Source organism: Branchiostoma floridae, chromosome 8, assembly GCF_000003815.2.
Source record: "Branchiostoma floridae strain S238N-H82 chromosome 8, Bfl_VNyyK, whole genome shotgun sequence".
NCBI classification, from domain to species: domain Eukaryota; kingdom Metazoa; phylum Chordata; class Leptocardii; order Amphioxiformes; family Branchiostomatidae; genus Branchiostoma; species Branchiostoma floridae.
Window position 1 is genome coordinate 23,550,063 of NC_049986.1, and position 16,561 is coordinate 23,566,623.

At 41.5% G+C, this 16,561-nt stretch overlaps 5 protein-coding genes across 6 annotated transcripts in view; 2 read left to right on the forward strand and 3 right to left on the reverse strand.

The window, feature by feature from the left end:
• The window catches only part of LOC118421991, a 34,028-nt gene extending 32,746 nt beyond the window's left edge, over positions 1-1,282 (reverse strand). Inside the window, exons 1-3 of the mRNA XM_035829495.1 lie at positions 1,207-1,282; positions 552-670; positions 231-354 (exon numbers count right to left, since the gene is read on the reverse strand). Of these exons, the coding sequence (XP_035685388.1) occupies positions 231-354; positions 552-670; positions 1,207-1,282 (319 nt within the window). The remainder of the gene's footprint in view (positions 1-230; positions 355-551; positions 671-1,206) is intronic.
• LOC118420724 (polyribonucleotide nucleotidyltransferase-like) overlaps positions 1-7,463 on the reverse strand; it is a 41,743-nt gene extending 34,280 nt beyond the window's left edge. The window contains exons 1-6 of one of the 2 annotated variants that reach the window (XM_035827682.1): positions 7,388-7,463; positions 6,717-6,805; positions 6,303-6,326; positions 5,598-5,624; positions 4,984-5,160; positions 4,339-4,640 (exon numbers count right to left, since the gene is read on the reverse strand). In XM_035827682.1, the coding sequence (XP_035683575.1) occupies positions 4,985-5,160; positions 5,598-5,624; positions 6,303-6,326; positions 6,717-6,795 (306 nt within the window). In that variant the 5' untranslated portion in view covers positions 6,796-6,805; positions 7,388-7,463 and the 3' untranslated portion in view covers positions 4,339-4,640; position 4,984. Of the gene's footprint in view, positions 1-4,338; positions 4,641-4,983; positions 5,161-5,597; positions 5,625-6,302; positions 6,327-6,716; positions 6,806-7,387 lie in introns of those variants that run through there. The other variant, XM_035827681.1, reaches the window with a different exon arrangement.
• LOC118420723 (histone H4-like) overlaps positions 1-16,561 on the forward strand; it is a 95,962-nt gene that overhangs the window by 31,403 nt on the left and 47,998 nt on the right. The window lies entirely within an intron of this gene.
• Positions 7,806-12,251, forward strand: LOC118421993 (torsin-1A-like). Its single transcript, XM_035829496.1, has 2 exons — positions 7,806-7,844; positions 11,060-12,251. Exons 1-2 carry the CDS (start codon positions 7,806-7,808, stop codon positions 11,855-11,857), a joined length of 837 nt encoding a protein of 278 aa, XP_035685389.1. The 3' UTR covers positions 11,858-12,251.
• Positions 12,569-15,190, reverse strand: LOC118420716 (tyrosine-protein kinase receptor Tie-1-like). The gene is made up of 7 exons (XM_035827671.1): positions 15,086-15,190; positions 14,570-14,742; positions 14,301-14,420; positions 13,975-14,054; positions 13,574-13,714; positions 13,090-13,180; positions 12,569-12,822 (listed from the first exon to the last, which is right to left on the reverse strand). The coding sequence occupies exons 1-7, from the start codon at positions 15,144-15,146 to the stop codon at positions 12,745-12,747; spliced, it is 744 nt and encodes a 247-aa protein (XP_035683564.1). The 5' UTR covers positions 15,147-15,190; the 3' UTR covers positions 12,569-12,744.

Genomic DNA, 16,561 nt, shown 5'->3' on the forward strand with positions numbered 1-16,561 from the left:
AACTGGAGGCAGTTTGAAAAGACTAGACTTTGCAAAATTCAAGACAGTTATGAAAAGAGGCTTACCCCAAAATGTTTGCTTCAACAACCTACACTTTCCACTGTTGGTTGTGTAATTTGCGTAGGATTGGTTGTGTTAGATTTTGTTCACATAACGTTTCCTAACACAAATGAATTTCCATGCTAACGGTTCGGCAGCTTTTACGTAAAAAAGAAGGCTGTAAAATGTACTTGTCTGGTCTCCGCAGAACTCATCGGTGATTCTGAAGGCTGAAGAGTCTCCGTCATGAAACGTGAGAACGTCAGAAGTGCAGTTGTCTGAGCCTCGCCGGAATCCGGAGGTGTCGAAGTTGATCTAGTATACATAAGATATATAGATACTATTTACATTAGCTGAAAATATGTTATATCGTTTACAAACATATATATATTTCATTTGTTTTTCAGCCTCCAAAAGATGCTGGTAAGGAAAGGAAAGGAAAGATTTAGAAATGCAGTACGTCATCGTCTTGTATTCAACAAAAACAGCGAAAGAAGGAGTCACGTATTTACCAGTATAATCCTGTCAGGATCAGCTCTGATGTCCCACTCGCATTGGTCTGACGTCACATCCGTTACGCTCCATATATGGCCACGTTTTCCGGTCAGATGATGTGTGCTCCCGCAATATGCTAAGGTCAAGAAGTATAGATATATGGTTCATAGCACTTCGTAGCGGACTGATGATTTTGGCTGCTCCTCCGCAATGTATTTCATTTGAATATGCTATCGCAAGTTGACAACAGGTTGCTGCAATATACTTACAGCACTATGAAATATGCTGATACGGATACCCGTCTACAGAATGCCCTGTTATTGTTATGATATGAACAGCTATAGATTCTAAAATTTACTATAGAAAAAAGCCATTTCATTCCCTTTTCGACATATCAGTGCTAGCTGGAAAGATGCTCGCTATTTGGGTAATCCGACAACCCTGTCCTCACAGTCAGGTGCTAAATTATTAGCATCTTAACCCCAAGGGTCTGTAATATCTGTAATCAGAGCTCTAGTAACCTCAATACGGCAGTACGTGTCCCATGTGCGGCCATAGGACTAGGAGGGTTGTCAACCAAGAGCACAGAGAGGCTAGGATTACTGCTACAATCTATTATCTAAAAGTGTGGTGGGTTCTTTCATGCTATCATCTGTGTTGACCTGTACTCACCAGTTTGTACTGGGTGGATGATGTTCATGCAGAGCTGGAGAAGGATGGCGACAGGGACGCCCAGGTTCATGGTCATGTTGGGAACAGCTTAAAGACGTACCGAGAACAGAAGGGGGTCCTCACTGCGTAGCTGCACCTGGAGTTAGATGTACAACGGTTAGGCTTCATGTGTCGTTCAGTATGGTATGAACCAGCTACTGGTGATCTGGAGTGCATGCGACTCTGGTGTGTTATGACAAATGATAGATGCAGAAGCTGGTGTGCTACAAAAAAGGGCGGTTATACTGGCTATATAAAGATATAAACGCTACTGTGTTAGGAAACTGTTACGCTGAATGGCGGTTATACCGGCTATTGAGATACAGATACAAATATAGAAGCTGGTGTGTTACGCCGAAGGGCGGTTATACCGGCTATACAGATACAGATACAGAAGCTGGTGTGTTACGCCGAAGGGCGGTGATACCGGCTATACAGATACAGATACAGATACAGAAGCTGGTGTGTTACGCTGAAGGGCGGTTATACCGGCTATACTGATACAGAAGCTAGTGTGTAACACCGAAGGGCGGTTATACCGGCTATATAGATACAGAAGCTGGTGTGTAACGCCGAAGGGTGGTTATACCGGCTATATAGATACAGATACAGAAGCTGGCGTGTTACGCCGAAGTGCGGTTATACCGGCTATACAGATACAGATACAGAAGTGTGTTATGCTGAAGGGCGGTTATAACGACTATACAGATACAAAATCAATGGTGTTGAGACGAGTGATACCTAAAGCGGCGGTACAAGTGCAAATGTAGAACCTCCTTATAGGGCAGGTAGGTACAAAATTGGACACATTGTAAATCTGCTGGTTTATGCTGAATTTATATGGTTCACGTCAAGGAAAACCCCTGTATGTACACCTGCCGTGAGGTAATTTTACAATGTTTGTTTTAAGCGACCTACGGACAAAGGCATACAGCGTGCGATGCAATGTGCAAACCTTGCCTGAGCCAAAACTCTTTTGTTATGTAAATTTCCCTTTCGTCTGTGTAGTTTGATTCTTATTATTGTGCTCTCAGATAAAGTATTGTCCACTTCTACCAGACCATAGACATATAGCCGATTAATCGTCTAGAAAAACTCACAGTCTCCTTACTCACAAACACCCCAATATACACACACACACACACACACATACAGGCACACACATTCAGACACACAAATACACGCAAGCACTCGCACAAACACAGGAATACACACACAAACAAACATACATACATACATACATACATACATACATATATACGAACATACATACGAACATACATACATACAAAAAATGAAATGTTCAGTTAGCTGTTCTGCAGTTTAACACCATTATTAACCCAAATAAAAGTGCCGCTACGGCGACTGCTGCTTACACTTTTACACTGCAGAACCTTACATATAAACTACTAGATAATACAACATTACACGAACGAAATCTACTAGCACAGGTAGACCCACCTGTTCGCCGTGAGTTGCCAACAGGAAATAAAGAATTCAGGTTTGAGGCACTTCAGTCTTTATTTGTTTGAACCTTTGTTAAGTCATGAAAGCTCAAATTGGCCTGCACACCGCTTTTCAATGAGCTCATAAGGGTCTATTTCTGTAGGTTTGTACTAGGGTTAATGATCCACAGAGCTGCAACAAATAACCTGTCCGTAAGGCATGTCGCCCTGACGTGGCAAAGTTGACAAAGTTGGCTGTATGTTGCCTCCCCTCTCTCTAAAAGGCTTATAACACCAGAGCTATGTTGCTGAATCGTATGATTCTAACTGCATGGCAAAGGTCTTTATTCCCAATCTAGGTCAGAATCACAACTTGGTTGTATATAAAGACCGTTGTTAAACAGGAACTTTAAAACCTTGATAATTTCCTCCATGGGTCATGCACCACGTAAACGGGACCAGGTAAGTAGGTAAGGAGGACTCTCACTGCACTTGGGACACCGGTGCGGCACTGCAGAGTTCGTAGATGACTTAATGAATTTCAGAGATAGAGAACGAATTTTGTTGTCTTCTAAATGATAATTTTACGTATCACGCAATATCTAAATTATCAAAAATCGCGCAAATAACAAAACAGTGCTGCAGTCAACGAACCCCGCAGTGCCGCACCCGTGCCCCAAGTGCAGTGAAAGTCCGCCTGTAGGTAGATAAAGGTAGCCTTTTCAAGGTCGTAGGGGCAGTCGGTTGTTTGAACTGTGTCTGGGACCCGGTATTGGAAGGCGGAATTCAACCCTTTCCTCCCACCGTGTTTTACCTCCCCAACCCGTGTTACAACTGGGCAGACTGAGAAAAGTGCGCATGCCTTTCAAAAGAGCACAAGATCGGGAGAACAGTCGAACCCATGACCTCTGGCTTTGGACCGGGGTAAATAATAATGATCTGGTGTTACACCCTGCAGTTACGCTAAACGATCCCACAAAGTACTAACTCAATTTGCTCCAGGTACTCGGAAGGTTAATGCTTTATAATGCAACAGCTGCATTGTCCAAGTTCAATGTCAAGTGGCGAATACAATCACGTTTTGGATGTCAAAAAATCTTATTAGCAGAACCAGAACACTCTTCTCTGGAGTACAATATGGGTTTAAGTGTTCCATGACCATCTAGTATTGTGTCTTCTATTTATTCTAAGTGTCTTCATCCATTTCTTAGGTGTTTCTTTACCATCTTCTATTGTGTCTTTATCAATTTCTTAAGTGCTTCTGACTATGTTTTATTGTGTCATCAAATTCTAAAGTGTGTCTTAACTATCCCTTTTAGTCCTTATTTCTTAAGTGTTTTGGGCTGCATTTTATTGTGTTTCTTAAGTGTTTCTTGCCTATCTTTTATTGTATCTTTATTACTTTCTTAAGAGTGTCTTGACTATCTTAATCCATGTCTTAAATATCTCTTTACTATTTTGTCTTCATTCATTTCTTAGGTGTTTGTTGGCTGCCTTTTATTGTTCATTTCGTAAATATTCTATTGGTTTTTATCCATTTCTTAAGTGTTTCTTGATTATCCCATCCATTCATTCAGTCTATAAAGAATTACGAAGGCAATGAAGGAAAGACGAGTTGATTCATCTAAGAATGAATTTTATTTTTTTGTCTTGTTCAACATTGCAAGTCTGACACCCAGTCTGTTAGCGTTGACAGTAAATTACAATGTTGTTAACACGGAAGGTTCATATCATAATGACACAGGATATGTCACAGTCATCATAGGGCATCAAGCGACACTGTAATGTGCAATGTTTAAATTAAAACAGAAATCAGATGTAACGACTGTCAATTAGTACTGTTATTAAACAAAAATGTATTTGTGCAGGTAAATACTATATTTATCACTTGTCAGCTAGACGGAGCAGGGTTGCTCAGCAATGGCAGCTGTAGTGGGGCTATTTACATGCCTGTAATGATAAACAATGTCAGTGGTTTCTATCACATCGTCTTTTTTTGAATGAATAAAATACAAAATACACACACGTACTGAAGCTGAGAGCTTATGTTAGCAGCACCACTAGCAATATATAGTCAATAACACTCACAAAAGTAAGGGAACCGTCATAATAAGCACAAATATATAAGCACAATTAATTCCACATTAATCTGTGCACCTCAACTCTGAGCAAACTTTGGAAGAAAACATCGTCAAGTTTCTTGACAGTCTCTACTGCTTTCCTATTACACCCATTCACCCAAACTGTCATAGAAGTCGGGCAGGCAGGAAACGTTAGGATACATGTAGTTTACCTCAACGGTCACGTCTCACACGGCCCCCACCCCCACCGCCTCCTCCGCGCGCACTTGGGCCTCTACGGCATCGATTTACGGATCCGCGTCCCCCGCGGTCTGAGTTCCCGCCTCCCCGACACTCTTTTTCAGATCCTCTTTCATCACGTCTGACGCGCTCTACTGCTAGATTTCCTTCTGGCAACAGTGAATGTAACATCAGCATGTTACCACATGTAACAAAGGGTAACAGTGGGTGTGACAAGCAATTGTATAAAAGGGTACGTGGGTGTGACAAGCAATTGTAACAAAGGGTAACAGTGGGTGTGACAAGCATGTAACAAAGGGCAACAGTTGGTGTGACAAGCATGTAACAAAGGGTAACAGTGAGCTAGTAGAACAGTTATTATGTATATGTTACCACATGTAACAAATGGCAACAGTGAGCTAGTATAACATGTATGTTGCCACATGTAACAAATGGCAACAGTGAATGTAACAAGCATGTATCATTAAACACATGTAACAAACGACAGCAGTGAATGTGAAAATACTACGTAAAGACTAATAGTCATTCATGCGTTCGTTCGTTCAAAACATAGTTTCAACCAGAGACAACAAGAGGATTCCCTTACCGGTCTCGAAGAAATCTTTGAAATAACCTGGAGAAAGACCGGAGACAGGAAGAATTTTTGTATCATCTCCGCTCAAATCAATTCAGCTTGACAAGAAATGTAAGGCAATATTGAATATCAAAGCAGGATACCACCACTATCATAAAACCAACTCATATTGTGTCCTAACAAGCTACAACTCTAACGCTATTACAGATTTATTTGCAGGGAAACCTAACTATACCTGCTGCTTTTACAAACAGGGTGTTACAACATATCAAGTTGACAGGCGGTGGTTTCAGATTGATATATATTTTTAATATATTGCAGTTTGAAACTACCGCCCGGCGACTTGAATATCCATTTTTTCTTTCTTTTGGAGAGACGTGGACAATGTGGCACTGCATTCAAGTTTTTGTTACTTATATTAACAGTGCCACATACACGGTACAGACAGAAGGTAAAGGTAATCTTTTACCTCCCCGACCGAAGTCAGGTACCCATTTTTACACCTGGGTGAAGTAAGGAAGGTCGTGTAAAGTGCCTTTCCCAGGGGAACAACGTCGGGGAGGATCGAACTCAGGACCTCTAGATTCCGAGCCGAACGCTCTACCAGTTACGCCACCCCCGATGCCTTCAATACCCAATGTTTAAAAGCAACGGATATAAGTTGTAATTTTCCCACGGTCAAATTTACTGAAGGGTGAATGATAAAGGCTAACTAACCTGCAGGGGCCACTTTAGCAGGCGCTGTATAGAAAGAAACAACAAAAGTTCAGTTAGATAATTACATACTCATCGCATAAGTACGTTCATTAAAGTACATACTAAATAAACACTATGCACAGTACATACTACACACTATGCATAGTAAAGTACATACTAAATACACACTACGTACAGTAAAATGCATACTAAAATACACACTATGTATAGTACCTACTAAGTACACACTATATAAAGTAAAGTACATACTGTATACACTGCATAGAGTAAATTACAAACTAAAATGCACTCTGTGTACGTAGTGCACAATCGTAATTCCATTAAGTAAAATAACACCAACATCCTAGTTCATTTCCTTTCATGAAGTGGTCTAATGACCTTGCTTTGAACAATCCCGTTAAAAAAACAGCTGACCTGCCGGGACGGCTTGAGCGGACACGAACAACATGGCCACCACTCCCCATATCCAGGCGAACAGCGCTTTAAGATTCATGCTTCTCCGCCTGGAAAAAAACCGAGACACGGGTCAACGTTCTTCTTGTGCCGCACATTGAATATTAATAAGTTGACGGTGTATGTTTTGTTAGCCCAAAAATCTAACCCAAACAATGAAAACCGCTAGGAGGTCAATGCGGTAACGTTAGCAACATGCATCTGCGCACCTACCAGATATGGTCACAACTCGGCCCGGAACTCTACGATCTAGTCTATACAAAGAATGACACAATAGACTACATCTGTCCGTAACGACACTGACAAATTTACCGTGAAACTGTCTAACGATTTCTTTGTCCCTTCGTGCTACCTGTTTAGAGCCCTCGATATCCGTAAGTACACCTTCGTGTTGTGTGTTTTGAAATCCTACAAGGACATTCCTATAGAGTATATTCACGATGGAATGACACGGAGCACACGGATGCTGTAATTGACGCAAACTAGCAAAAATCAAAGTGTCATACATGTCATATACATTCCCAACTTTGTGGTGTTTATTAGCAAAAAAAATACCAACTATTGAAGATTAGCACACACAAAAAAACTGTAAAGAGAACCCTCAGCGATATTCAGCAAAACTGAAAACTCACCTGTTTTGACTGCCGGGTGAAGAAACTGACGATGTCAATGAAGTCAAAGTTTCAACCTTAAGATCTCAGGGCGAAGACTGGAAGACTGTCGAGACACTTACGGTGTAGTTGAACCTGTAAAACAACAGCAATTATGCAAATTGTCTTCCTCTCCATATGACCAATCAGATTGAGGCTTACATGAAGCGACTCTAGGAAAAGGTGGGCGTAGCATCCAATCACAGCAAGGCATACAACTAGAACGGCCGACATCTGGTGGAGAGCAAATACAGCATATTTTACCCATACCCCTTCCCATGCAACATTAAACTATTCCAAATCACCCCCGCGCGAAAATGGAACATTTCAACAGTAACTTCTCCTCGAAAGTGAACTATTATTGTGATTGTGAATTGATTCCACGCTAAATCTGCTCAATATGCCCCGGGCCCCTGCGGAAGAATGGACTCTTCCACAGGTTAGGCTGGGGTGGGGTTGAATGTCCTTAAGCAAACTTGACCTTGGATTTTTTTCCGCTCATACAATAAAACTAGTCAAGATATAAAACCGTACCAAGTTTTAGAGCAGAAATCCAAACGGTTCCTGAGATATGGCCAACTTTGCACTTCGACGCCTAGCACAGGTGTCGGCCCCGTACAAGGGCTATCTGTGGGGCCGCTAATTGGTCTCATTATCTCAACAAATCTAATATTCTGGTTGACTTTTTCTGCTACAAAGAGCTTGTTAGACCTTATTCTAACGTTCTGAGTGATTGGGGTTGGGGGTTAGTCTTTTTTTCGGTGGAAAAAGGGGGGGGGGTAGAGCGGGTATTGGCTCACACTAAGTCCTATACTTAAGCATAGGGCGCGGTCTTGGCGGCCGTTGCCATGGTAACGGCGGGTCTGACGGTAACAAAAACGTTATAGTTCAAGTCAGCCCACGTCAGTACCTAACATATCAGTCAAATTCAATGCCGTTGTCCGTCCCTGGGAAATTACCACTGTGGTTAAAGGTAGCAGAACACAGTTTTTCGCCTATGGGATTTACATGGTTAAGGACCCCAAAGTGAGGTGGTTCGACGACTCAAAAAATATATCAGGGTGCAAAAGTAATTAACAAGAATTCGATATGTTGGAGTTGAGGGTATAATCTACAACATATGTGAAAATGAGATGAAGTTTGCCTGCTCGTTTTCCCAGAAAGAACACTTTGAAATGACCCCCAGCGGAGGTCACCGTACTGCAGCCGACACACGGAAGTAGCGGGAACCGGATTCGTGCGCGAAATTCTACCCAGCCAAACAAACATCGTAACCCAACTCATACAGCCTCAAAACTTACGTACCCCTCTACTATTCACCACAGTTTGCGACTCGCTGACGTGCACAGAAAAATTTCTATGGCTTTTCAAGAACTGCGACGACCTATTTTGTGCCCGATCTACTTATGTCACGTGGGTCGCCCATAAATACTGTGTTATGCGACCATAAATTTGTAAAAAGGAAATGAAACACCATCACGCCCACATCAGGGGTGATGCATTGTGTCATTTGTGAGGCATTTTGTAGCCTCTTCCTGGCCCCACAGTATGCCATTCTGAATCTTTTAACTCACTCGAACTGACGACGTTTTCCTAGCGCCCAGTGTGGTCTCATACCGGCGTGACTGATGCCTTTACTGCAGCAACAGGTGCGCGGACGTAGAAGAAGTCCTTTGGAAAAAAACATTGAACTCAAAACCACAGAGAAAATTTGTATTTTGTAACCTGTCTTTTCCCCTTCCTCCCCCTTTTGTAAGCGCTACATGAATGTGCTATCATATACTGTGCAATATCATACAGAGCAGATGCAGTGGGGTAATGCGAGTTGGGATTTTATCATCATGGTGGAAAAGATTATTTCATCTTATTGTGTATTCTTTTATTTCTTATGTGTTTCTTGATAACCTTTGTTTTGTCTTCTCCCATTTCTTATGTGTTTTTTTTACTAATCTTTATTGTGTCTTCATCCATTTTTAAGCGTTTCTTGACAATCCATTATTGTGTCTTCATCCATTTCTTAAGATTTTCTTGACTGTCTTTCATTGTGTCTTCATCTATGTCTTAAGTGTTTCTTTACTATTTTTGTAACTGCCCGAACTAATATGACTAAAGGGGCATTCCACTCCACAAGGGAGTGTTACTTTCCGATAGATATTGATTTTAGGAAGTAATAAATACATACTACTTCACATTATACGATAAAGTACCCAGATGCTCCACGTGCCTCAAAAGCATTCAGTCGTATACTAAATCCCCCAAGTACTCTCTAATTGAATTAATCCTATGGCTGCGTTTGAAAAAAGATATCAAGCGTTTGAAAGATATCAGTTAGTAATATGGAGTTGACTTATCAACAATGTTGGGATTTTATTCGTGTGTTTTTTAGCTATAACTACACCTGCGAAACACAGCCTATAACTACGTTATATGTAATAATTGACTTTGACGTTACCTGCCTGTCTTTTTGTCCCATGTTACCACTAATGGATATGTTTTGTTTGAAAATAAACGTTCAGAAAGTGTAGCTCGCTCACACTCAACTCACTCATTCACCCATTCACTCACTCACTCACTCACTCACTCCAAGTTACTTGTGATGATTGACAAAAGAACCTTTCATAAATATTAAATTTCATGTCCCCTTGTCTCATGGCAACTTCCATTGATACAGTTTATCAATTAAAGGAGTCGAACCCAATAACCCATGATCTAGAGTTTAACATCTTTTACTAGTTTTAGACTGGAGTAGACACTTGTAATATTGTTTTCTACAGTGTTTGAATCATGTTACCTGCATTTAGCCCACGGGCAAGAATTTGCAATAAATTTTAATTATAAGTTTATTTGAAAGTCAAAGTTCCAGAAGCGGAAACAGAAAATCACAGAAACGGGTTCCAGTGGTTTGTGATTATAACGTAAACTCCTCATGTACGGAAAAACACATCGGTAGCACCCTGTACACAATCCTATTTTTCTTCTTTCCTTTATACATACACGTATTGAAGCTAAGGCCAGATTTTTGACAAAATGCTACATGAATGTACAATATTCCAGAAGAAAACTGGAACATAAACTTAACCATGACGGCATAAAGGGAAACTAATTATGTTACCTTCACAGAAGGGAACATGTCTGTTTTTGCTTTGTTTCTTCTTCTTTTCCGCGCAAATAAGGTCAACCATCTGGACCAGACGGCTGTCACCATGGTGACCGGTAAAGTAGCAGGCACCACGGGTGTTCGATTACATAATGTAGCAAATGTCAGATCTAGAGGGGCTCGGGTCACTACATTTAGAAATGTGTTCAAATAAGAATGAACAAAACAGATGCCAGTGTTAGACTACAACATGTGAAGGTAACATTCTGTATTTGCTCGCAAAAATATTACCTCTCTAGTTCTATGTGTTTCTGTCGTTTTCAGTGTCTAGAGACTGAAGGATACCCAAACTAAGATTTTGTATTAAACACAAGAAGCAGATAATCCACACACCTGGTTAGAGCCGTTGAGGAAACTTGAAACGAAGAGGCAAATTAAAACTACAGCTCTCTTCTCGTACCGGTATAATATCGTGCAACATTCTATGGCTATTATCTTCCCACAACCTTGTGGGGAAGACGTTCCTGAGTAGACTTCTGTCCAGGTTTCTGTCCCAGAGTTGTGGAGTCAGAGCGCACAAGTTCATCATTCTCGACCACTTCCCTCATCCAGGAGAAGCATGGCAGTACAGGGAGCAGGTCCGAGACTGGGTCAGGGGGAACGTCTCACATAGTGACAGGCAGCACTTGTTCGTGTTTGACGAGATGGAGACGGTTTATCCCAGTTTAGCTGAGGGACTTCTGTCATTGCTGGAAGAAGATACTTCAAACACTATGTTTATCTTCATCTGGAGCACAGAAAAGCTACCTATGGGCAGGTATTTGCTACAACAGATAAGCAAGGGCCGATCCAGAGAGAGCATCAGAGAAGAGGAGATACAGGACCTCCTAAGTCAGCTTCAAGTTGACACTGACAGTTCAGAACCGTCTTCAACTAATTTTGCATCTACTGGCAAAACTTTTGCTGCTACTGTTAAAAAGCCTAGCAATATCCCAGAAGGCCATGCTGCTGTCAATCACGCTACCATGGAGACTGCCACACCCTCAACTAATGACGATCCCTTGAATGCCGTTGACTCAGTCTCTGGCAGAAAAGGACGCATCTTGACCGGAGACGTTTTAGGCGGGAAAGGTCCGGATCTAGGGCGTTACTTCATGCCTTTTCTTCCCCTGGAGAGAGAACATGTTCTGAAATGTGCAGAAGTGGAACTCGCTGCAAATGGTCAAGCAATTGCCACGGAAACGGCACAACGAATAGTTGCTGAGATGCAATTCTACCCCAGAGAAAGGCCTGTCTTCTCCAAGTATGGCTGCAAGAGGTTGTCAATCAGAGTGGACATATCCAAGGAAAATTAAAAGAAATCAATGCTGCGATGAAATATTTAGTTCCGAGAGTTGAACATTCCCCGTTTCTTGACATTTTTTTCATTTAAGAAATAGATATTCCAATTTGCCACGTTGCAAATTTTCTGTTCCTCGAGGGAAAACATGTTTTTCTTCTCCAAGTATTGCTGCAAGAGGTTGTATGTCAGAGGGGACATATCCAAGGAAAAGTAATACTGTGATGAAATAACTTGGGTTTCATTGATTTCACTTCTATTTTCCTGACACTTTGCATTAAAGAAAAGGACCGGAGGTTGCCATGAACTTGGTTTTGAGAATCATTTACTTCAATGTTTTGTTGCACGGCTTTCTAAATCTATGATAACCATATTGACCAGACAGCACGCTTTAATTTAATGAATAGAGACAAATGATGGTATCACAGGCAGGATGAGAGAAGTTCAACCAATCTTTGAAAAAACAATCTTGTGTTGAGAGTAAATATCAACAACGAAAAATATTATCTCCAATTCCGCTTTCTTTTACAGAAACGTGGCAAAAAGATGTAACGATCTTAGTTATAGGTAACTATATAAATTTGTTACAGCTAGTGATAAACATTTTAAACGTTGTCTATATTTGTCCGAGAGTTTTCAATCGGTACTTTTAACATGGCAGGAATGATAGAGATAATCAGCTTTTGCCTCTATACATAAAACTGCAAATAACATTAGGACAGCAATGAAGTTACATCTTATACTATATACTACAGTAATAGACAACACACTAAACCTAATTATCAATATATCTTGCACAAATGGCAGTTATATAGACCATGGTAAGACATCCAGCATTTGGTTTCCATGCAGTATTTCGGACTCATTTGGACAGCCGAGTTTGTCTTTACGTCTACTATGGTCTCACACCATCGTGATTGCGGCCCCAGCAGCTGCAACAAGTGCGCGAAAGCAAGGAGCTTGGTTGAAGTAGAAGAAGCCCTGAAGGAAAGTGAAGAACAACATGTCACTGACGAAAAATACTGGATAGTAGTTGAAACGTCTGACCGATTCCAGAACCATATCCAGTTGCTTGAGTAACTACTTTTTGGTGTATCTTATTGCCTAGGATGTCTAACCTACATCGACGAAGAACAACTTTATCGCAACAACGACTGTTAACCTAGCAACATGTGAGCAAATCATAACTGACCACTAAAAACGTCAAGAACCAACATAATGAATTTATCGCTTTTTAAAATATCTCACATTGGGGTCTGCCTCCAGTTGCTCTCTGATTGATGTTGCCTCTGGCCTGTTCTTCTCGTTAAACTTCCAGCACTGCTTCATCAGGTCATACCTACAAGTCACAATATACAGGGTCAGTAAAGTTCAAGATTTATGAATTGGAGACTCATTCCTAGTATCCTGATCAGACTCACGATTTTACGAGATCACAATCTCCGTCTCGACATTTTGTATGTTGCGTACATGGGAAGTTGAGGATGAAGTGTATTTTGGACTAGTTCTCTATCTACTTTCTCAAGCAATGAGAGCGGCGGAGGACAGAGATAGGCGGAGGGGGATGGTGGATGGGCTAGTAGGGGTGCCCCATTCATGATAGATGAGGTGAGGTGTGAAAATCACATTCAGGCACACATGAACAAAATCATTGGACACAGACGTATCGATAAACGACTTAGTCGCGCCAACAGAAAAGATGTAGATGTGATCGAACATAGCGAGACCTCACCTTTGGTATGTGCACATCTGGGGCTTGGGGAGTCTGAAGTGGTTCTGCAAAGCATCGTACAGACTTTCTGCAGTCTCTATTCCAGAGTAAGGCATGCGGCCCAGCTGCGCTACTTCCCACAACAGAACCCCAAAAGACCAGCTGCATGGATAGTGAGGACATTTGTTCACATGGGAATCGAGAGGTAAGAGTAAGCGTGGTCATCGTATGCAGCATTGAGACAAATGTTCAATTTGGTTATATTCAATATAGCATTTTTTCTATAATGTATTCTACCAGCACAGATGAATTTCCATGCTATGTTAAATTTGGTGTTCAGCTACCCACAGAAACCTGACGTTTGGTGTGCTGAAGAAAAGTTTTAGAAATTGTATTATGGTTACAATCAATGGCACACTCACACGTCACTCTTGTGGGTGAACCTAGCCTCGTTCTTCAGGCCCTCCGGTGCCATCCACTTCAGTGGCAGGAGATCATTGCCCTGAAGAAACAGATGAATACAATTTTTGTAAAAAAAAGAAGTTTTTTTCAACTTGAATTGAACCTAGAGATTCACGACCAAAAGTAACACATATAAGTATGATTAAAATATGACATTGATCCGATTGATTAGAGTTCACTAGTCTGTTGTTGGTTGTTTTTGCTTTTTCTATGGTTATTTTCTTCTTTTTTTTTTAGATACAAATACTCAATGAATACCATAGGGTATGGTAATTTTGTGACCTACCCCGTCCTGCCGATGGTACCCCACAGCGTACATGTCCCGGGCCAGCCCGAAGTCCGCAATCTTGGCGGTTCCCTTCCCACAGATCAGGATGTTCCGGGCCGCGATGTCTCGGTGAACAAGCTGGATACAGGAAGGACAACATAAATGTAGTACTAGCGATTTGCCAGTAGTCTTTGGAACCACTTACATCTAATAGATGATAGTTAATCAAGCCAGATTGTCCAATTTTGACAACGTTTTAGACACGTTTGGAACTATTTTTTTTTTACCTTCATGCTTGCCAGATGCTCCAGGCCGCAGCACACTTCCACCATCATGTTCTCGAAGATGTGCCGTTTGTTGACCAGAACGGTCCTGTTGAGTTTGGACTCCGCACGTAACGTCCACAGCAGGTGCAGGAGGCATCCTTGCTCTGCGTATTCTAGCACCAGTTGGAGTGGTCCTATGATTAAACCCATTTACAGTAGAAGCCAGTTAATTGCACAATGGATTAACGCACACTTTTGTTAACTGAATGGAATCACAAAATCCAAAACCGGTGCGGTCCAGCTGGATAACTTCGCCTTATTGCACCAGCCGGATAATTGCACGAAATACGCTGGCAAATAGGCCGTGCAATTAAACGGCTTCTACTGTACTATCATAGTCTGTATAGACTGGACTGACAGTAGTGGTAATAATATCATACTAATGCTGACCCTAGAATGATATGACGGCATTCAGAAGAAAATTAACAGTTACACATCCATTAACCAAAGACCACAACAAACAAACAAACAACTGACCATCTCTAAAACAGATGCCTTTCAGCCCGATGATGTTGTCATGGTTACCACACAACAACATGATGCAGGTTTCCCTCAGAAGGGCTTCCTTAGAGTGGGCCTCTTCTTCATCTGGACAAATATAAACATGTAAGCAACAAACAGAAAACGTTTCATCGTGCATTTTCGAATATGCTAAAAGAAACCATTCTGACCTGTTCTTGTCATTAATGTTACCCAATTTCATCCTCATAGAATAATCTACTAAGGTTAGACATCCAGGTAAACAATATTCAGCGTAACTAGAATGAACTAGCAGAACAATTCAATACAAGTACAGCTAGTCTATTCTAGTGATGCTGCAGAAGAGTGATGGATGTCACTCGAAACGTCCGGAAGTAAATATCCGTTTTTAATCCAGTTGTAGAGATTGAATTGTATTTGAAAATCTACAAGTAATTACATTTCAGTTTCTTCACAGCCACCACCACATCGTCTTCCCCAGGTTGCGACAGCGTTGCCTTGACGACATGTCCAAAAGCACCCTCTCCCAGAAGCTGTCCGCCCTGCAACCAGCCCCTGTGGATCTCCCGTTCCTTCAGCAGCTCCATGTCGATACTGCTCGATCTGGGTACCCCTACATGCGGTATCACAGCCTGGGAACAGTTGGAGATAGAAATTTATAATAAAATACAATGAGCACATTGTGCTAAAAGAGACACTACCCAGAATAGCTCAGCCGACTTTATTGTGATATCATGATTTGTATAATGTAACATTCATGGTCGCTTACAAAGGGTTGAAGATCCAAATTAGTTAGTATACATCGTATGTCCCAAATGAAAATAAAATGTACAAAAGAATCCAATGTGAACTTGATGAGAGCTCCCTTTTATATATAATCTGAAATACATAATCGGTTTGGTGAGGTTGTATTTTATTTTGAGCACAGTTGCCAGCCTAACAGGTGACAGATATAACCGAAGAACCTACCTGTAGATTCTGACCCAGCTGTACAGCTTCAAGATCGTCGATGATTTTTACCCGCCTCCTGTGCCGTAACAGGAAAATGGCACCAAGGAGGAGAAGACCAAATCCGGCTGCTGACAGGCTGATGGTGGCCAAGAGACTTACGCTCTTGCGAGCAACTGTGTTGATATACGAAAACAGCATGATTATTCACGGAACTGAAATGAGTTTAGTTTCGTGTGGGAATGCAGCAAAGCATCAAAGCTACCGATTTCTTGGGACATCGTCTAAGAGTAGGTGAATACGTTGTCCAGAGCATTACGATTTAGCCGCTGGTCGCTAAGACCATATGCATTTAAATAAAGTCATGGACGCCCGGGTCCATAATGTGTATCACCTGGTGCGCAGCCCATGTCCCTATAGCATGTCTGCCACTCGGTACAGTTGCATACCCAGTTACACTCCTGGCCGTAAAAATATCCTGGCAGCCTGTGGACGGAATATACCATCATATTAAATTGAAACTAT

Coding starts and splice junctions, on each gene's coding strand:
- LOC118421993 (XM_035829496.1), top strand. CDS start 7,806: ATGCCCCGGGCCCCTGCGGAAGAATGGACTCTTCCACAG. Junction 7,845..11,059: donor AAGAATGGACTCTTCCACAG/GTTAGGCTGGGG, acceptor TTTCTGTCCCAG/AGTTGTGGAGTCAGAGCGCA.
- LOC118420716 (XM_035827671.1), bottom strand. CDS start 15,146: ATGTTGTTGTGTGGTAACCATGACAACATCATCGGGCTGAAAGGCATC. Junction 14,743..15,085: donor AGGCATCTGTTTTAGAGATG/GTCAGTTGTTTG, acceptor GTTTAATCATAG/GACCACTCCAACTGGTGCTA. Junction 13,715..13,974: donor TTCACCCACAAGAGTGACGT/GTGAGTGTGCCA, acceptor CTATCCATGCAG/CTGGTCTTTTGGGGTTCTGT.